This window comes from Tachysurus vachellii, chromosome 3 (genome assembly GCF_030014155.1).
Source record: "Tachysurus vachellii isolate PV-2020 chromosome 3, HZAU_Pvac_v1, whole genome shotgun sequence".
Taxonomy (NCBI): Eukaryota; Metazoa; Chordata; class Actinopteri; order Siluriformes; family Bagridae; genus Tachysurus; species Tachysurus vachellii.
This window is the reverse complement of record NC_083462.1, coordinates 25,627,869-25,646,654: the sequence shown is the minus strand read 5'-3', so window position 1 is coordinate 25,646,654 and position 18,786 is coordinate 25,627,869. Positions and strand designations below refer to the sequence as shown.

At 37.8% G+C, this 18,786-nt stretch overlaps 1 protein-coding gene and 1 pseudogene across 1 annotated transcript; both read right to left on the bottom strand.

The window, feature by feature from the left end:
- Positions 1-1,887: 1,887 nt before the first annotated feature.
- Positions 1,888-3,113, bottom strand: LOC132842321 (ankyrin repeat domain-containing protein 9-like; annotated as a pseudogene).
- Positions 3,114-9,440: 6,327 nt separating this feature from the next.
- LOC132842432 (ankyrin repeat domain-containing protein 9-like) lies at positions 9,441-13,858 on the bottom strand. Its single transcript, XM_060865109.1, has 2 exons — positions 13,053-13,858; positions 9,441-9,534 (listed from the first exon to the last, which is right to left on the bottom strand). The coding sequence occupies exons 1-2, from the start codon at positions 13,856-13,858 to the stop codon at positions 9,441-9,443; spliced, it is 900 nt and encodes a 299-aa protein (XP_060721092.1).
- Between the last annotated feature and the right edge of the window lie 4,928 nt (positions 13,859-18,786).

Genomic DNA, 18,786 nt, shown 5'->3' with positions numbered 1-18,786 from the left:
TTAATTGACTGACAGGAACAGTCTATTCATAGATGGCAGACTGTGGACTAGTTGGCATATAACAAGACGTTTGCTTTTTCTTACTTTTATTTGTTACCATTAATAAACGAACATATACATGTTGTTTTTTTTTTATTTATTAAGCATCTTTATTTATTCTATTGCTTGTAATTTTTGATCTGGAAATACTACTTTATTATTGTTTGCCTTTTGTCTTATTGAAGACAATACATAACATTCTCATTTATTTTACTTTATATGTATTCTATACTGTTGATTGGAATTACAGGGTTCAAGCTGAACAACTGTCAAAATGCCACTGTTGGGCCCCTGAGCAAGACCCTTAATTGTCTCTGCTCCAGAACGGGTGCTGTATTATGGCTGACCCAGTGCTATGAAGCCAACTTCCTAAGCTGCGATATGTGAAGGAAAGAATTTCACTGTGCTATATGTGTGACAAATAAAGGCCTCTTCTTCAACTTCTTCTTTTAAATATATAACATCCACCCAGCAGCAGGCTAAAATGAAGTCTTAATGGTGGCATGTAGAAAACCTCTAACTCTGAACATTGGTAAGGAGGTACGGGATATTAGAGTGACTGTGGACTCACAAAGCAAATGTCTTCATCTGCTGGCTACAACTACAGTATCTGTAGATTATTCTTCAGGAAAAAAGCAGCTACCACACATATAATCGTTGTCAGCTACAGGAACAAGAAGTGTATTGTGGACCAAAGTTTTTTTTTGTATTCTTTCTGTATAGCCAGGTACCAAATGACTCATGTACTGTCACCAGTCAGTGGTTCTAAGAGATGGTGGGATGGAGATTCAGAATGGATTTTTTTTAAATTATTTTGTCCACAATAACGTAAATGACTTGAAGATATAATGGTTACACATAAATCACGGTTGAACAAAAGAACACAGAAAAAACAGACTTGCATATTAAATATTGCTGGTACCCAGATTTTCATTCATTTATTTTCTACCGCTTATCCGAACTACCTCGGGTCACGGGGAGCCTGTGCGTCATCGGGCATCTCAGGCGTCATCGGGCATCAAGGCAGGATACACCCTGGACGGAGTGCCAACCCTACGCAGGGCACACACACACACACAATCACACACTACGGACAGTTTTCCAGAGCCTGCCAATCAACCTACCATGCATATCTTTGGATCGGGGGAGGAAACCGGAGTACCCGGAGGAAACCCCCGAGGCACGGGGAGAACATGCATGCGGGATGCGGGACCCCCAACCCTAGAGGTGTGAGGCGAACATGCTAACCACTAAGCCACCCCGTCCCCGTCCCCGTCCCCGTCCCCGTCCCCGTCCCCGTCCCCGTCCCCGTCCCCGTCCCCCAGAGTTTCATACAATAATAATCTTTCAGTAGTCAGTGTTATGATTGTATCATGATAATGCAGTGCAAAACCCACCTTAAAATTGTAACTTATAGTATAGCGCTGTATAGTGAACAGAATTAAGGGTTTGGTATGTGTTTTAATGGCCTTTCAGATGGACATACTTTCGAATTCTTCACATAAAAAGAAAAACTTCAAATCAGGATTCGTCTTTTAACTTCAGACTGTTTAAACTGTTTTAAAAGTCAATAAAAAAAGCAAAGTGAAAAAACCCCCCAGATCTTCACGTTTTTCAATAAAACACATACAAGCATGTTCTCAAACATAATGCTCTGGTAGAATAAAAGTTACATGACATTACATTAAATTTAATTTACAATACAACATTACATTACATTAAATTTAGTTTTTTTACAATACATAATTTGCATACTCATTAGAACCACTAGAAAACACATTCATTGCTTGTTCAGTTATTATTAGTTATGTAAAAATATTGTCCTTTTTTAATTAAAGAGGTGTTTCCATTATTTAATTTGAGAGCAGGAAGACGTTTTTACTTTTACTGTTATCTTAAGTTACAGTGATTGGTTAAATCATTCATTTCATGCCACATAAATGCACACACGTTCACACACAAATGCACACGAATTTACATGCCAAATTTATGCCAGTCACACAGATATAAATTCGATAAAAAGAAAAAACAAAACAAACGTATGTTTCAGTAGGAGTTCCAGTGTTAGGACTGCATTAAGGGCTGTGTGACAGGTTTCAGAAAAACTGTAATGGGCAGTTCGTCCAGACTTTTAAAAAAATTTTGAGCAGGCAGTTGGGCCAGAGTTCTTTGCATAGCTATGAGAAAGTAGTTAAACGTCTCCACTCCTAGAACTTTGGACCAGTACTGTGGATCATTTTTCAGTGAGCTCTTCATTTTGAACCACACTTCAGGCATGAACATGAGCAGCCTTTCCAGGCACAACATCTTGGCACGTGTGTTCATTTTGGAGGTCCGTAGATGCTTGAGAATGAGATCCAGTGGTGTCACACCATTGTGATCCTCAGCTTGTGGTGAAGCCCAACTTCGCAGTAACATTATGACAGCATCTGAGTGTGACAGCTCACATGCCAGATGAAGTGGAGTTCTGCCCTGCTCCATATGTTTGCATTCTCCTTGGTTCATGTCGGACCGTAGAGTGAGCATTCTATGTGCCACATGAAGAATGAGAGCCATTATGTCCTTCCTGTTGTAGCGGACAGCCATGGCTAACTTCGGAGCAGATGATGGACCGCAACAGAAATTCTCACCTGACATTGCAAGAGCACCGTCTGAGAACTGATTCAGCAAGTATTGTGCGTAAACTCAGGGGTCTTGCACGATGGCATACAGCAGTGCCTCAGATGGAGTGTATGTCCGTTGCCGGCTGCCTTCTTCCCAGTGAAATATCTCCAGTTTTCGCATGTCCTCCAACGTCTGCACAGGTTCATGGTCCCTTACAGCTCGGTAAAAACGAAAACATAAGAGTTTGTGTTCGTTGCTCGTGCCACCCATCTTGCCAAGCTACAACAGGTATTATGATACATATAGTATAGTATTCTGGAAATTCTAGAATTTAGAACAGAATTTAGATATAGAACTCACGTTCATTCGCCACAAATACGTGCACACATACATACTACCTGATTACGTGAAAGAACATCACATCAGTAGTCCTTTCCAGGCATTCTGTCACTAACACAATAATGATGAGGGTGATGATTATGATGTCGCTGCAGTGCCGGCTTGGTGCGCATGCTCAGAAGCAACGTTCTTTATACACGCAAGTGTCGCGTGTAACAAATTGTATTTATTTATCATGTATTATACTATTTTTATTTAAGATTGGCTTTTTTTGTCTTCTTAACTCTGAGGGGATGGTGGCCAAAAGTATGTGGACACCCGACCATCACACCAATACGTTATGTGTTGTTTCTCAAACTGTTGCTGCAAATCACACAATTGTGCTGTATGTTTTTCTTTTAAATTGTAGTGTTGGTTAGATTAAACAAAAAAGATCATTAAAACTGATCATTGCCCATAATGACCAGTGCTATTTGCAAGGAAAAAGTGTTCAACTTTTTAACCCAAAGAACATCATCCCACAGTGAAGTGTGGTTTTGCTTGAAAATGTTCTTGTGCACTTAACAAAATAAATTACATCAGGAGGAAGAGCAGTAGTTCAAATAGTAAAGCAAAACCTCAAGATATATAGTTAAAGTTGATACATGCTCCCATGTGGGTTTTCCAGGAGGGCAGAGATACTGAGCATACCTCCAAAAGTGTAAGAAAATAAAGAAATAAAGTGAGTGTATTTTCTAGTGGCCATTAAAAAACCCTGATCTGAAACCCATAATACATTTTTTGGATGGAACTGAAAAAGCTTGTCAGACCCTCAAACCTGACTGAATTACACCTGTTTACACCTGTAAAAAGGAATGGGTTAAAAGAGTATGAGAAGCACATGGAAGGATAAACTAAACTTTGATTCAAGTTCAAGCAACTAAAGGCCACAAAATGCTAAAGAATTGTGTATGTAAGCTGAAATAATTTCAACTGTTGTTTTGAAATTGTTGTGAAATTGTCTTTGAAACTGAAAAGTTGTTGTCATAAGGAACTTAGTAGGAACCCTAATTGTAAAATTAAGTGTGAATATCTTTGATTTGTGTATGTAAACATTTGGCCTCTGTACACTATACGTGTATGTACAACTACACAGTTATCAGAAAAATAAGTATATGTTTATTTTTTTTTTTAAACTTTTGACCAAACCTTGATAAAATAAAGAAAGGCTTTCCATGCAAGGTGAAAGTCTGTTCATTGGGCAGCAGAGGACAGTAGTGCGCCCTGTTTACTGCTTTCCTTATCTGAGTCACAGATATTTAAAATGGAAACCATTTGTATGTAGGAGTAGAACCTGCATTTTGCATCATTAAATAAATAAAAATAAATTATCTACTAGTTAAATAATACTGAAAAAAATGGTAAACTAAAACCTGCATAATGAATCACTTTCTTTGCTGGGCCTGACTTATTGCCAACAACTGGTAATTATGTAAACATTATTTGAAAGGAACAAATCACAATTTCATACTTGCCTACAGTAAGTCCAATTAAGGATGCTTGATTCACACTGTCACTCATTTCAATATTATAGCCTCACATAATGGTTTTGTGGCACTGAAAATGCATTTCAGGTCAGACAAGTAGAACACTCAAACATTTGCATGCATTTACTCATAACTTGCTTTTATCCAGGGACATTTACAAGCGTGGTAAAATCAAATGCAATCAAAAGGCAGCTAAGGATCACAATCTTCCTATAATAAGTTACTAACAGGTTTCAATTGTTATAGAAGGTTATTCATCTGTGCATTTTTGGTCATTTATAACCGAAGCAAGTAATAAAACACAAACATTTAATGAAAAGCTGCAACTGCTTCTCATGCATCATCTTTACTAGTTAAATGAACTGAACAAAAGACAATAACACTTAAGATCACATATGACAGATGTTAATTTTCAAGATTAACATTTTGTATTCAAAATCATTCATTCATTCATTCATCTTCTACCGCTTATCCGAACTACCTCGGGTCACGGGGAGCCTGTGCCTATCTCAGGCGTCATCGGGCATCAAGGCAGGATACACCCTGGACGGAGTGCCAACCCATCGCAGGGCACACACACACACACTCTCATTCACTCACACAATCACACACTAGGGACAATTTTCCAGAGATGCCAATCAACCTACCATGCATGTCTTTGGACCGGGGGAGGAAACCGGAGTACCCGGAGGAAACCCCCGAGGCACAGGGAGAACATGCAAACTCCACACACACAAGGTGGAGGCGAGAATCGAACCCCGACCCTGGAGGTGTGAGGCGAACGTGCTAACCACTAAGCCACCGTGCCCCTCCTATTCAAAATCACTCCCACCCAATAGGAATAACACAGGCATGTATATCTAACAGTTATTTATCTATTCATCTATTCTTTAGCATAAACAATGCCATGTTTAACTAAATGAAATTAACAGAAAATAATTCATACACAGTCATATACAGATATAAAACAGGTTCCTGTGCATGTTGTTGCTGGTGTTATTATAATAGACATTTACACTGTTTGGGAAGAATTCATGTAACAATTAGTATGATGGTCAGGCATTCTGCCTGAGATGTGAATGGATTGGGCATGACAGTGTAGGGCATGGCTATGGCAAACTTGGGTACATGCCAATGGTTTGCTTGCTACTAGTAGGCTATGATTCAACGTTGCAAACTAGTTTGTTGGCTCGGTGTGAGATTTGAAATTCAACTTTAACCAAATGTTATCTGAGCTTATATTGTTACTATATGCAATATTTGTAAGTTAATTGTGCAAAGCTACAATCTACAGCTGGTTCATAAGGTATGTACTAAGGATAGTCATGATCCTATCTGTGTATGAGAGTGCATGCACATGTATATCTAACAAAGTAATATCACTTTCAAAGATTAGGGTGAAGGGGTCTTACAGTAAAGGGAATAGTATTCAGGCACATTTGTTTTTGTTATTCAGTATACACCCATTGCATATCATTATTTCAGGTTTACACACAGAATGTCTTTTAAAATTACATAAATATCTATTTTTTAGCATAAACAATGCCATGTTTAAGTAAATGAAATTAACAGGAAATAATTCATACAAGGTGGGGCACGGTGGCTTAGTGGTTAGCACGTTCGCCTCACACCTCCAGGGTTGGGTTCGATTGGGGGCTCCGCCTTGTGTGTGTGGAGTTTGCATGTTCTCCCCGTGCCTCGGGGGTTTCCTCCGGGTACTCCGGTTTCCTCCCCCGGTCCAAAGACATGCATGGTAGGTTGATTGGCATCTCTGGAAAATTGTCCGTAGTGTGTGATTGCGTGAGTGAATGAGTGTATGTGTGTGTGCCCTGTGATGGGTTGGCACTCCGTCCAGGGTGTATCCTGCCTTGATGCCCGATGATGCCTGAGACAGGCTCCCCGTGACCCAAGGTAGTTCGGATAAGCGGTATAAAATGAGTGAGTGAGTGAGTGAGTGAGTAATTCATACAAAGTCATATACAGATATAAAACATGTTCCTGTGCATGTTGTTGCTGGTGTCATTATAATAGACATTTCCACTGGTTGGGAAGAATTAATGTAACAATTAGTATGATGGTCAGGCATTCTGCCTGAGATGTGACTGGATTGGACATGTAGCTCGACAGTGTAGGGCATGGCATGATTCAAAATTCCTCCCTATTGGGACGTCAAGTCCTGCAGCACAGGGTAACACAGTCTTTCTAATTGTATCAGTCTAAACAATAAAGTCCCTTACTGGACCAACAGCATTGTGGATAACCCCACACACCCCTCACGCACACTCCTCACCCTCCTTGGAGGCTGCAAGGAGCTGAAAAAAATGATAGAAACTACAGCAGCATGAAACTTTGAGCTTTTGGCACTGAAGTGGGCGGTGACAGTGAAGTTTAGGAGCTATTTGCTGGGTTCCAAGTTCACCATCATAACAAACAACAACCTGCTCTGTCATCTTGTTACTGCCAAGTTAGGTGCCATAGAACAGCGCTTGCTATATTCGTATTACTCAGTAAAAATTTTGCTAATGCTCAGTGCCTGCTTTTCTAGTTGATTAAATTATATGTGCTGGTAGATGATTAAATCACAATTGATTGGATTATAGATGATTACATTACATGTAGCTATGTCTTTTAGTGCTTGCAACTGTTTTTTCATACATGTTCTTTTGTACTAATCATACAATAGACTGGCCCAAGCCTTGCTTAATTTTTATACTTTCTTATTTACCCCCTTTTCTCTGTACTGTTAGATACCAAGGCTTCTAGGAACACTAGGCCTCATCAGCCATCTCCACCCAGGCCTTATCCTCATCCGGGTAGAATGATGACTCAGGCTGCACACAATAGCCGTCTGTGCCACTTCAGGCATTCTAAACTGTCTGCTCTGGCTGTGGAGTTATCCTACTACTTGGATCGTCTTTACGCCACCGACACTACCAACTATGCCACCTCACCTATCACCATCTCTCACCGTGCCCTCTACTGAGATGCTGCCACTCAAACCGATCCAGTTACCTCTCCTCCCTTTATCAAACACAGCACTCAAACTCCCCTTCGTCCATTGAATTATTGTTATGCCTGTGGGGCATATGATGGCCTAAGAATCAACCCTGCATCTCCCTATGCTTCCCCATCTCCCCCTCCTCTTTCTCCTCCCAGTCAGGGCCCATTATCTTCTAAGTATTCCTCCCCACCTATTCCTTCTCCCGTCTCTCAATCCCACTTCCCCGGCTGCCGCTAGATCCCCTTCCCCTGGTTGTTCTTACATTTATCTCGATTAGACCATTCTTTAATAAAACCTGTTCCTTTTCATACCCTACCCTGTTTCCTGAGTGATTATTTTATTTTTGATCAACCTCAATTTACAAACTACTATTTATGCTCTTTAGTGTTTACTTAACTATTTTGCTTATTAATATTGTTAAAGCAGCTACATCTCTAAAATCAGGTTTTATATTATACGTAACACATACTCCTTCATTTGAGATTTTTTCTCAACAGTTCTTCGGGTCACAGTCGGGAATAAAAGATCCCAATATAAAATATATCTGTTGTGTTTGTCCCTATATTCTGACATACCAACAAAGGGCCTACACAGAAAAAAATTTCCCCTCACTGTAACTGATGTGTGTTTTACATCATACATTTGGATCAGAAATGTTTATTGAACATGTGTGAATGACACTAAATTATAGGTAATGTCAATGTATTACAATTTTCTTCACCATTTGATGATGGTCTTAACAATTTAATCCATGGTTAATCCAATGTCTTGGAAATTTCTTTGTAACTTTCTGCTGATCAATACCTTTTAAAAACAAGAAGATCCAGTTCAGGCTTTGTACGATATTTATGGTCCATAATTTGAGCAGTTAGTCAAAGCCAAGATGATGTCAATAAAATCATACAGAAACAGCTGATCTTTATCTGTGGTTAATGAGAATCACTTTATTGAAGACGACTGCATGATAATTATTTTAGATTCTGAGTGTGAATGTGAGCACAGTCACATGCTTCATTATTAAAGTTTGCACATGTATGCGACCGTATATTGTACGTTTTTCTTTTTCTTTGGTGTTTTCTTGGTTTGTTTTTCCCTTATCAATTTTGTTGATTGCTTTATGACTTTAAAGGTAGAAATAGACTGACTTGATTTATCTTGTTTTAATTTTTACACCACAGAAACCTACAACTGAATTGTTGAATTGGACAGAATTTACCTTTTATAACCACTTTATATAAATTTTTAATTGGGTGAGAACTGATTAACAAAAAATCTGAAAACAGTATTCCATCACAGTTCAGTACTGAGATTCTTCACTGATAAAGTTTAAAATTGATTACAAACTGCTGATATTTACATACAAGTCTCTAGAAGTCTCTAAACCAGTCTTCTAACGTTACAATCCTTCACATGCTCTGAGATCACAAAACCCTAATATTCTGGCCAGGCCAATTTATTAAGAACATGCCAATTTATTAGGAACAGGCCAGAATATTAGGAACAGGCCAGAATTTTAGGAACAGGCCAATTTATTCGGAACAGGCCAATTTATTAGGAACAGGCCCGAATATTAGGAACAGGCCAATTTATTAGGAACAGGCCAATTTATTAGGAACAGGCCAGAATATTAGGAACAGGCCAATTTATTAGGAACAGGCCAGAATATTAGGAACAGGCCAGAATATTAGGAACAGGCCAATTTATTAGGAACAGGCCAGAATATTAGGAACAGGCCAATTTATTAGGAACAGGCCAATTTATTAGGAACAGGCCAATTTATTAGGAACAGGCCAATTTTTTAGGAACAGGCCAATTTTTTAGGAACAGGCCCGAATATTAGGAACAGGCCAATTTATTAGGAACAGGCCAGAATATTAGGAACAGGCCAGAATTTTAGGAACAGGCCAATTTATTCGGAACAGGCCAATTTATTAGGAACAGGCCCGAATATTAGGAACAGGCCAAAATATTAGGAACTCAAGTTTTGTACTGGAACAGCAAAACATGGACCTTAGTACAGGCTCAGTACATAAACAGAGGTGTTATTTGTGTAGTAACACCGTTTAGCTCAGGAGTTATTGACTCAGGAAACTCAAATCTGTGAATATGCGGCCAACTTCCCGCTCCTTCAGTTCTCTCCAGCGCTGGAAAGCTGATCCTATATTAACACGGGTCCTACTTCTGACCTTATCGTAAGCCTTTCTTCGCTTTCTTTCTTTGTTTTTATCCTCCATGTCAATGTTAAAACCGCTTTCTGCTGATATCACACATGTGCACTGAACACTCTCTCTGCCCATATTGACAAGACCCGCCCCTTACTGCTCATTGGCTACACGTTTGTTTTGATTTTTGTTTTGTTTCGTGGCCCAACGCAGTTTTCTGAAGCATTTCTCAAATATCGGTGACCCTACCTTTAAATCATGGTTGGACAGAAGAACACAGAAAAAAAAATTAGAATCTCTCTTTCAGTAGTCAGTGTTATGATTTTATCATGACAATGCAGTGCAAAACACACCTTAAAATCATAACTTAAATAGTATATAGTAGATAACTATCAAGTAGGCAATCCATCTAAATCAGTCTTTCTTATCAAAATGACAATGAACCTTGAATAAGATTATCGGTTGTTTGGCTGATACAGGATGTTCAGTGAGGATCATTAATTAGTACTTTTTTCACTTTCCAATCAATATTTTCCTTCGTACACATTTCTCAGCTCTCAAAAAGCTGCTGAACGTTATCTATTGTGAGTTTTTTCTTTTCTAAAAGGCACTGAAATTTACATATGCATAGACATATAAGTAGACATAAGAGTGGACACATATTATAGATTTTGTTTGCATCTGAATGTATACAACATCTTTAGAAACTATGTAGATAAAAGACAAAGAACACGATGAATACATCACCATGGATTTGCAAGACCTTTATTTTGATTATCATTATAATGATATTGGATAGTACATTGGATTTATCTCTAACAATAAAGCAGTTACTGATAATGAATGAATACTTACACACACGATTGCATCGACAATACAGATTTAGCAGTGGTAGTGTGAATCTGAGTCTCACAAATGACGGGACATAATCTTGTCACCATCTTGTCACCATGCAGAACTTTGTGGAATGTAGAAGTTTAAGTTTGAATCTAAGCCACAGAAGAAATAGAAAATGAATCTTGACAGTGACGAAACGTATGTAATGAGTCTTTTGTGAGAAATGTGATCTTATTTAAATATTACAAGTACCCTGCACTTATTCTACATGACATATATTAATTTAATATACATTTAGTTCTTATATGAAGGTGTTTCCTTGTACACTAATTTAATTGACTGACAGGAACAGTCTATTCAAAGATGGCAGACTGTGGACTAGTTGGCATATAACAAGAGGTTTGCTTTTTCTTACTTTTATTTGTTACCATTAATAAACAAACATATCAATGTTTATTATTAAGCATCTTTATTTATTCTTTATTTATTCTATTGCTTGTATTTTTTATCTGAAAATACTGCCTTTTGTCTCATTAAAGACAGATTATCCTTTTACTCATACACACACACACACACACACACACACACACACACACACACACACACACACACACACACTAGCATTGAAAATACAAATTAAGCAATGGCAGTGCAGATGTGAATCAATCCTGGTGCAGCAGCAGAGGAAGATGCGAGCCTGGTCCCGGTCGAGACCTCTCGCCCTCCACCGTGCTACTGTGGCTAAAGGTAAGATATGCACTTGCTGTTTACCTGCTGCTCCTGTTCTTGATGTCGCTGCACAGGTACCTGGGATCCTGAGCAAGAACATCACGAACGACAGCAGCCTGAGGCAGTCGGAGATCCTGAAGAGGGACTTCAAGTCGCTGGTGGAGACAGTTTGCAGCACATCGCCACGGCAACGATCATCGTTTCTGGACCGCTTCCCACGTACCAGCGAGGAATTGAGGGGTTCAGTAGACTTTTTGCCTTAAATGAATGGCTACAGTTATGGTGTCATGATCAGAATCTACTCTTTATTGACAACTGGAATGTTTTCTTTCCATGCTGATTGCCTGCACCCCAGCAGAGTTAGCGCTGAAATCCTCTAGGACAACATCTCCAGGGTGCACACCATCTGACTGGTAAATTACAAATTAAAGCTTAATTCTGATAGCTATCCTTTAACTCATTAAATTGATACAAATGCACACATACCATAATTAGACCAGAAAAATGCCAAAGCAACAAACAAAAACAGTTCCTAAAGTTTGGGCTTCTGAACATTAGATCACTTGCACCCAAAGCACTTTTTGTAAATGCAGTCATCTCAGAAAACAGCCTTACTGCATTCTGCCTTACTGAAACTTGGTTTAAACCAAATGATTACATTGGTCTAAATGAGTCTACCCCATCAGGTTATATCTATAAGCATGAGCCTTGTCAGATTGGTCGTGGAGGTGGTGTTGCCACTCTCTTTAGCGATTTCCTTACTGTTATTATAGAACACGTTTTAGATTTAATTCCTTTGAAGAGATCATTCTTAATGTTGCACTTTTGGACATACACATGAAAAAAATCCTGTTGACAATACAAACGATGCATTAGGACTCACTTTTATGTACCTACTATACTCATTTGGGCTTAAACAAAACATCACTTGACCAACTCATCATCTTAATCATGCTTTAGATTTAATATCACACGGAATAGGTATCATACCTCAATGTGATGACATCACAGACTATTTCCTCATACTGTACACACAACCTGTAGAACAGATTAATTGGTAGAACTATTATTCCAACCACTAAAGACAGATTCACAAATAATCTGCCTGATCAGTCAACTTACCAACTTACCCTTAAACGCAAACAATCTAGATGAAATAGATTGTTAGCATAGGTGCTATCTTCACTAGCACAGTAGACACTGTTGCCCCCATCCGATTAAAGAAGCCAATTTATTAGGAACAGGCCAGAATATTAGGAACAGGCCAATTTATTAGGAACACCCCTTACTGCTCATTGGCTACACATTTGTTTTGATTTTTGTTTTGTTTCGTGGCCCAACGCAGTTTTCTGAAGCATCTCTCAAATATCGGTGACCCTACCTTTAAATCATGGTTGGACAGAAGAACACAGAAAAAAAAATTAGAATCTCTCTTTCAGTAGTCAGTGTTATGATTGTATCATGATAAAACACACAAAACACACCTTAAAATCGTAACTTAAATAGTATAGTGAACAGAATTAAGGGTTTGGTATGTGTTTTAATGGCCTTTCAGATGGAAATACTATCGAATGCTTCACATAAAAAGAAAAACTTAAAATCAGGATTCGTCTTTTAACTTCAGACAAAAACGACATGAAAAAAACAAACCAGAACATCAGGTTTTCCAATAAAACACATACAAGCATGTTCTCAAACATAAAGCTCTGGTAGAATGTACAACAAATAATTTTCATACTCATTAGAACGACTAGGAAACACATACATTGCTTGTTCAGTTATTATTAGTCATGTAAAAATATTGTCCTTTGTGATGTGATAGGTTTCAGAAAAGCTGGAATGGGCAGTTCGTCCAGACTTTTAAAAAAATTTTGAGCAGGCAGTTGAGCCAGAGTTCTTTGCATAGCTATGAGAAAGAGAGTTCCTGGAATTCTTCCAACCAGATAGTTAAACGTCTCCTCTCCCAGAACTTTTGACCAGTTCTCTGGATCATTTTTCAGTGAGCTTTTCATGTTGAACCGCACTTCAGGCATGAACATGAGCAGCCTTTCGAGGCACAACTTCTTGGCACCTATGTTCACTTTGGAAGTCCGTAGCTTCATGAGAACGAGATCCAGTGGTGTCATATAATCGAGATCCTCAGCTTGTGGTGAAGCCCCACTTCCCAGTAACATAATGACAGTCTCTGGTTGTGACATCTCACATGCCAGATGGAGTGGAGTTCTGTCATCCAACACGTAAATGCCTCCTCCTCGGTTCACGTAGGACCGCGGAGAGGGCATTCTATGTGCCACATGAAGAATGAGCGCCATTATGTCCTTCCTGTTGTAGAGGATAGCCATGGATAAGTGTGGAGCAGATGATGGACAGCAGCAGAAATTCTCACCTGGCATAGCAAGTGCATCGTCTGAGAACTGATTCAGCAAGTATTGTGCGTAGGCTTGGTTGTCGTGCACGATGGCATACAGCAGTGCCTCAGATGGGGTGTATGTCAATTGCCGGTTTAACATCTCCAGATTGCGCATGTCCTCCAACATCTGCACAGGTTCACGGTCCTTTACAGCTTGTTGAAAATAAAAAGGGACGTTTGTGTCCCTTGCACGTGCTATCCATCTTGCCATGTTATAACAGATATTACGAGACATATTGTATAGTAATTTGAAAATTCTAGAATTTAGAACATACGGGATGCTTGTGAAAGAACATCACGTCCTTTACATGCATTCGGACGCAGCTGTCACACAATAATAATGAGGGCGATGATTATGATGTCGTGCAGTGCGCATGGTCAGAAGCAACGTTCTTTATACACAGAAGTGTCGCGTTTGCCTGTTGCTATGGTGACGCTATGCCGCCAAATTTAACCTTCTATGTTATAACATCGTTTCATGTGATTCATACCATTTAGTCTAGTTGGCGTAACAAGAAGCTTGCAGAGTTAGTGTACAGCATTCACAAATAAGCGAACACAACCCTGTTTTTGTAATCACACGATAACAAATTGTATGTGTTTATTGGGTATAATACTATTTTTATTTAAGATGGGCTTGTTATCTTTACCTAAACACGTTTTTTCATATTTCTATTCACTTTCTACCTAACTAAATTTGCTCCTAATTAAGCAGAAGTCATCAACAAGAAAATTAACAAATGCCCTTTTTGATGTCTGAAGGTGCAAAGTAAGAAATGAAATACATTCTTATAAACTCTGAGAGGATGGTAAAAAAAATGAACTAATAGGAACTAATTGTTCTAATGTTCTACAACACTGAATTTAACAATACGATTAATTTTAATTAAGATTAGCGCTCAGGTGATTAAAACATGAACCCCATGAAAATACACTGTATGTCCAAAAGTACACCCAACCATCACAACAATACAGTATGTGTTTTTTCTCAAACTGTCTTCGCAAATCACACAATTGTGCTGGTTGTTTTTCTCAAAACACCCCCAGCTTTTTGAGGAAATGTTGGTTAGATGAAACAAAAAAAGATTAAAAAACTGATCATTGCCCATAATGACCAGTGCTATGTGCATGGAAAAAAGGGTTCAGCTTTTTAACCCAAAGAACATCATCCCAACTGTGAAGTGTGGTTTTGCTTGAAAATGTTATTGTGCAATTCACAAAATAAATTACATCAGGATGAAAAGAATAATTCAAAATAATAAGTAAAACATAGAGACATATACTTTAATTGTACTGTACCAGCAACTGTCTTCCGTGCCATGAAGATTTTGGACCTCCACTGAGATGAGGCCGACTCTGTGAGGATCCTGAGACGTCTAGAGATGTACCAGCTCCAGTTAGACTCTGCTATACGAAAGAGGAGATGACAACTAAATGTGGTCTTTGAGGACATTAATGTCCTCATCAATACTAATCAAAAATAAAATAATTGGTGCCCACCTGCCCACTCTCCAGGACTTGTACAACACAAGAACCAGAAACCAGGCAGGGAAAATCACTACTGACCCTTCGCACCCTGGACACAACCTCTTTCAGCTCCTCCCTTCTGGCAGGTGCTACAAGAACTTACTAAAGCTTACTAAAGCTGCCAGACACAGGAACAGTTTCTTTCCCCAGACAATCACCCTGATCAACAACTCACCATAATTATATTCACTGCTTCTTATCATAAAGTACTGCATTATTAGGACTGTCAGTCATCAAATCATCTGTATATTACACACTAATGCTGCTGTATATTGCACAAAAAGCATAATATTGCACAATATTGTTATTTGCACACCAACACTTTATGTACATTACTGATCGTCCATATTCTATATTCATATTTTATATATTTTATTCATTCTATATTCATATTTTATACTCATTCTGTCTATATTGTATCTCATCGTCTGCATTGTTTTCTTGTATAGTATAGTGTTATTTATGTGTCTACTTTTGAGAGTCACAAACTGCTGGAACCAAATTACTTGTGTGTGTCAACACACTTGGCCAATAAACCTGATTCTGAATACATTTGTCAGAGTGTATATTTATAATCACACCCTCCAGTGTCACCCATATGAGGTTGGGTTCCCCTTTGAGTCTGGTTCCTCTCAAGGATTCTTCCTTCCTGCCTGAGCAAGTCATACTTGCTCATTGTGGATAAATGCAAACACATTTAAATATATCTAATCTAATCTTTATATTATTCTTTATAATAACATTTTGTTCTATGTTTATGTACTGTAAAGCTGCTTTGAGACAATATCATTTGTAAAAAGTGCTATACAAAGAAATTTGAATTGAAATTCGAAAAAGTCAAAACTTATTCCCATGTGGGTCTTCCAGCAGGGCAGAGATACTGAGCATACCTCCAAAAGTGTAAGAAAAGAAAAAATAAAGAGAGTTTTTTCTAGTGGCCATTACAAAACCCTGATCTGAAACCCATAATACATTTGTGGATGGAACTGAAAAAGCTTGTCAGACCCACAAACCTGACAGAATTACACTTGTTCTGTAAAAAGGAATGGGCTAAAATAGTATTGTTAGGAGCACGTGGAAGGGTACACTAAACTTTGATTCAGGTTCAAGCAATAAAATTGCCACAAAATGCTACAAAATGTGTATAAAAGATAAAAAAAAGTTTCTTAACTCTTGTTTTGAAATTGTTGTGAAATTGCCTGAAATTGAAAAGTTGTCTAAAGGAAATAAAGTAGGAATCCTAATTGCAAAATTAAATGTGAATATCTTTGGTCTGTGTATGCAAACCTTTGGCATGCACAACTACACAGTTATCAGAAAAATAAGTGTATGTTTTGTTTTGTTTTTACATTTTGACCAAACCTAATAAAGAAAGGCTGTCTATGCAAGGTGAAAGTCTGCTCATTGGACACCAGAGGACAGTAGTGCACCTTGTTTACTGCTCTCCTTATCTGAGTCACATTTTAAAAAAGGAAGCCATTTGTATGTAGAAGTAGAACCTGTGTTTTGCCTAATTGTAAAAGAATTTTGAATGTGAAAATAAAAATACCTGTATAGAAACAAAAGACATCAAAAGTGCTAAAGAGTCAGTAGTAAGTAGGGAAAAGTACTGCTATAACGTTTGGAGCCCACAGGTGTGTATGTTTGGCTTCTGCTCCTTTTATGGTCTTTTTTAAATCATTCTGCAGAACAGTAGATGATGAAAGCACACAGCACAATTTGGACTTTCTTTTGTTGACTTTTATAATATTATTATAATTCATGATTTTTTGCCTATTCATTTAATTTATGTATACCCTTTATTCATAAAAATTATGTTCATTAACCTTTGGAGAACTTTAAGAAGCATTATTTTAAAATATTTTTTTATTAAATTTTTTATACATCCATACATATAACCAATTTCCCTAACGAGTTCTTGTAAGCCACAGGGTTTTCATGTAAGTTCAGGTTTATTTAAAATTTGTTAAACATTTGGAAAGGGTTGTTCAACATGATATTCATAACTGATTTTCAAGATCGGCTTCGTTTGTACTCTAAGCTTTCGCAATTACTATACTGCAATGAAATCCCATTATCAAAAATACCCCAACTAAAGCCATTAGCTTTTGATTTATTCATTTTTTTTATGAATTGTACTCACTTTGAACCTTGAATTTTGCATGAGATTAGATAGTAGCCTAAGCTTCTATGTTTTAACACAGTGTGCAGATCTGTTTGACTGAAGTTCCCATACAGTGGCATCAATAAAATAGCTGAGATGCTTTCCAAAATGCATTGATTTCCTGCCTTAGTCTGTGAGAATGAGAAAGATAGAGAGAGAGAGAGAGAGAGAGAGAGAGAGAGAGAGAGAGAGAGAGAGAGAGCAAATACCAATATAGACAACTGGATGCTAAGTATCACCCTCAGTGCCAAGAAGTACTTCAAAGAGTCAACTCTCGTAAACGCATTGGAATTGCAACCAAGGACATTTCCATTTTACTGCAGCATTTACAATGTCTGAAGTGCCTTACCTTACAGAGGAAAGTGTGAGAAGAATAAAATTGATTCCTAAGTGGAGAATGCTTGGCTTTGAAGTAACCTATCTTGAGAAAATTGTGGCTCAATTCCAATAGAAGTGGATAAGAATAAAGTGAGTATAATGAAATAATCACTATGTCTTATAGAGCTCTTACAGGAGCTACTGAGAAATGCCAGTTCAAGTTTTTGGACAATGTGAAGAAAGTGGAAGACCCCTAAGAAACCCATGTGGACCCAACGAGAATATATTAAACACCACAGAATAAGTAACTGTGGCTCATGATCAAACCACACAGCTATGAGCCATGTCACCCTGAGCTTGATTTTTTTTTAAACATTACATTGGCTCTCATTATCATTGTAGAATTAGTGCTATTAAGCTCAATCAAGATAATCGGTTACTACAAGCTTACCTAAATAAATCATCTACTAGTTAAATAATACTGGCAAAAATAAGAATATTGGACATGCTGGTAAACTAAAAGCCGCATAATTACTCACTTTCTTTGCTGGGCCTGATTTACTGCCACCAACTGGTAATTATATAAAAATTATTTTTAACAAACAAAACACAATTTCATACTTACTTAAGTCCAATCAAGGATGTGTGATTCACACTGTGATCTCATTACAATATTATAGCCTCACATAATTGTTTTGTGGCGCTGAAAATGGATTTCAGGTCAGACAAGTAGAACACTCAAACATTTGCATACATTTACTCATTACTTGCTTTTATCCAAGGACATTTACAAGTGTGATAAAATCAAATGCAAACAAAGAGCAGCTAAGGATCACAATCTTTCTATCATAAATAACTAACAGGTTTCTGTGTCATGATTACAAATTCATACCAATTTGTAAGTGACACATTAAGAGACAAGTGTTATAGAAGGTTATTCATCTGTGCATTTTTGGTCATTTATAACTGAAGCAAGTAATAAAACACAAACATTTAATAAAAAGCTGCAACTGCTTCTCATACATCATCTTTACTAGTGAAATGAACTGAACAAAAGACAATAACACTTAAGATCACATATGACAGATGTTAACTTTGTACTGAATTATGTATACAAAATCACTCCCACC

What these genes read in the sequence shown, in the direction of transcription:
- LOC132842432 (XM_060865109.1), bottom strand. Translation starts at nt 13,858, where the DNA reads ATGGCAAGATGGATAGCACGTGCAAGGGACACAAACGTCCCTTTTTAT. An exon ending in GCTTTTCTGAAACCTATCAC is followed by an intron (nt 9,535 to 13,052) that starts ATCACAAAGGAC and finishes CTGTTTATGTAC; the next exon opens with TGAGCCTGTACTAAGGTCCA.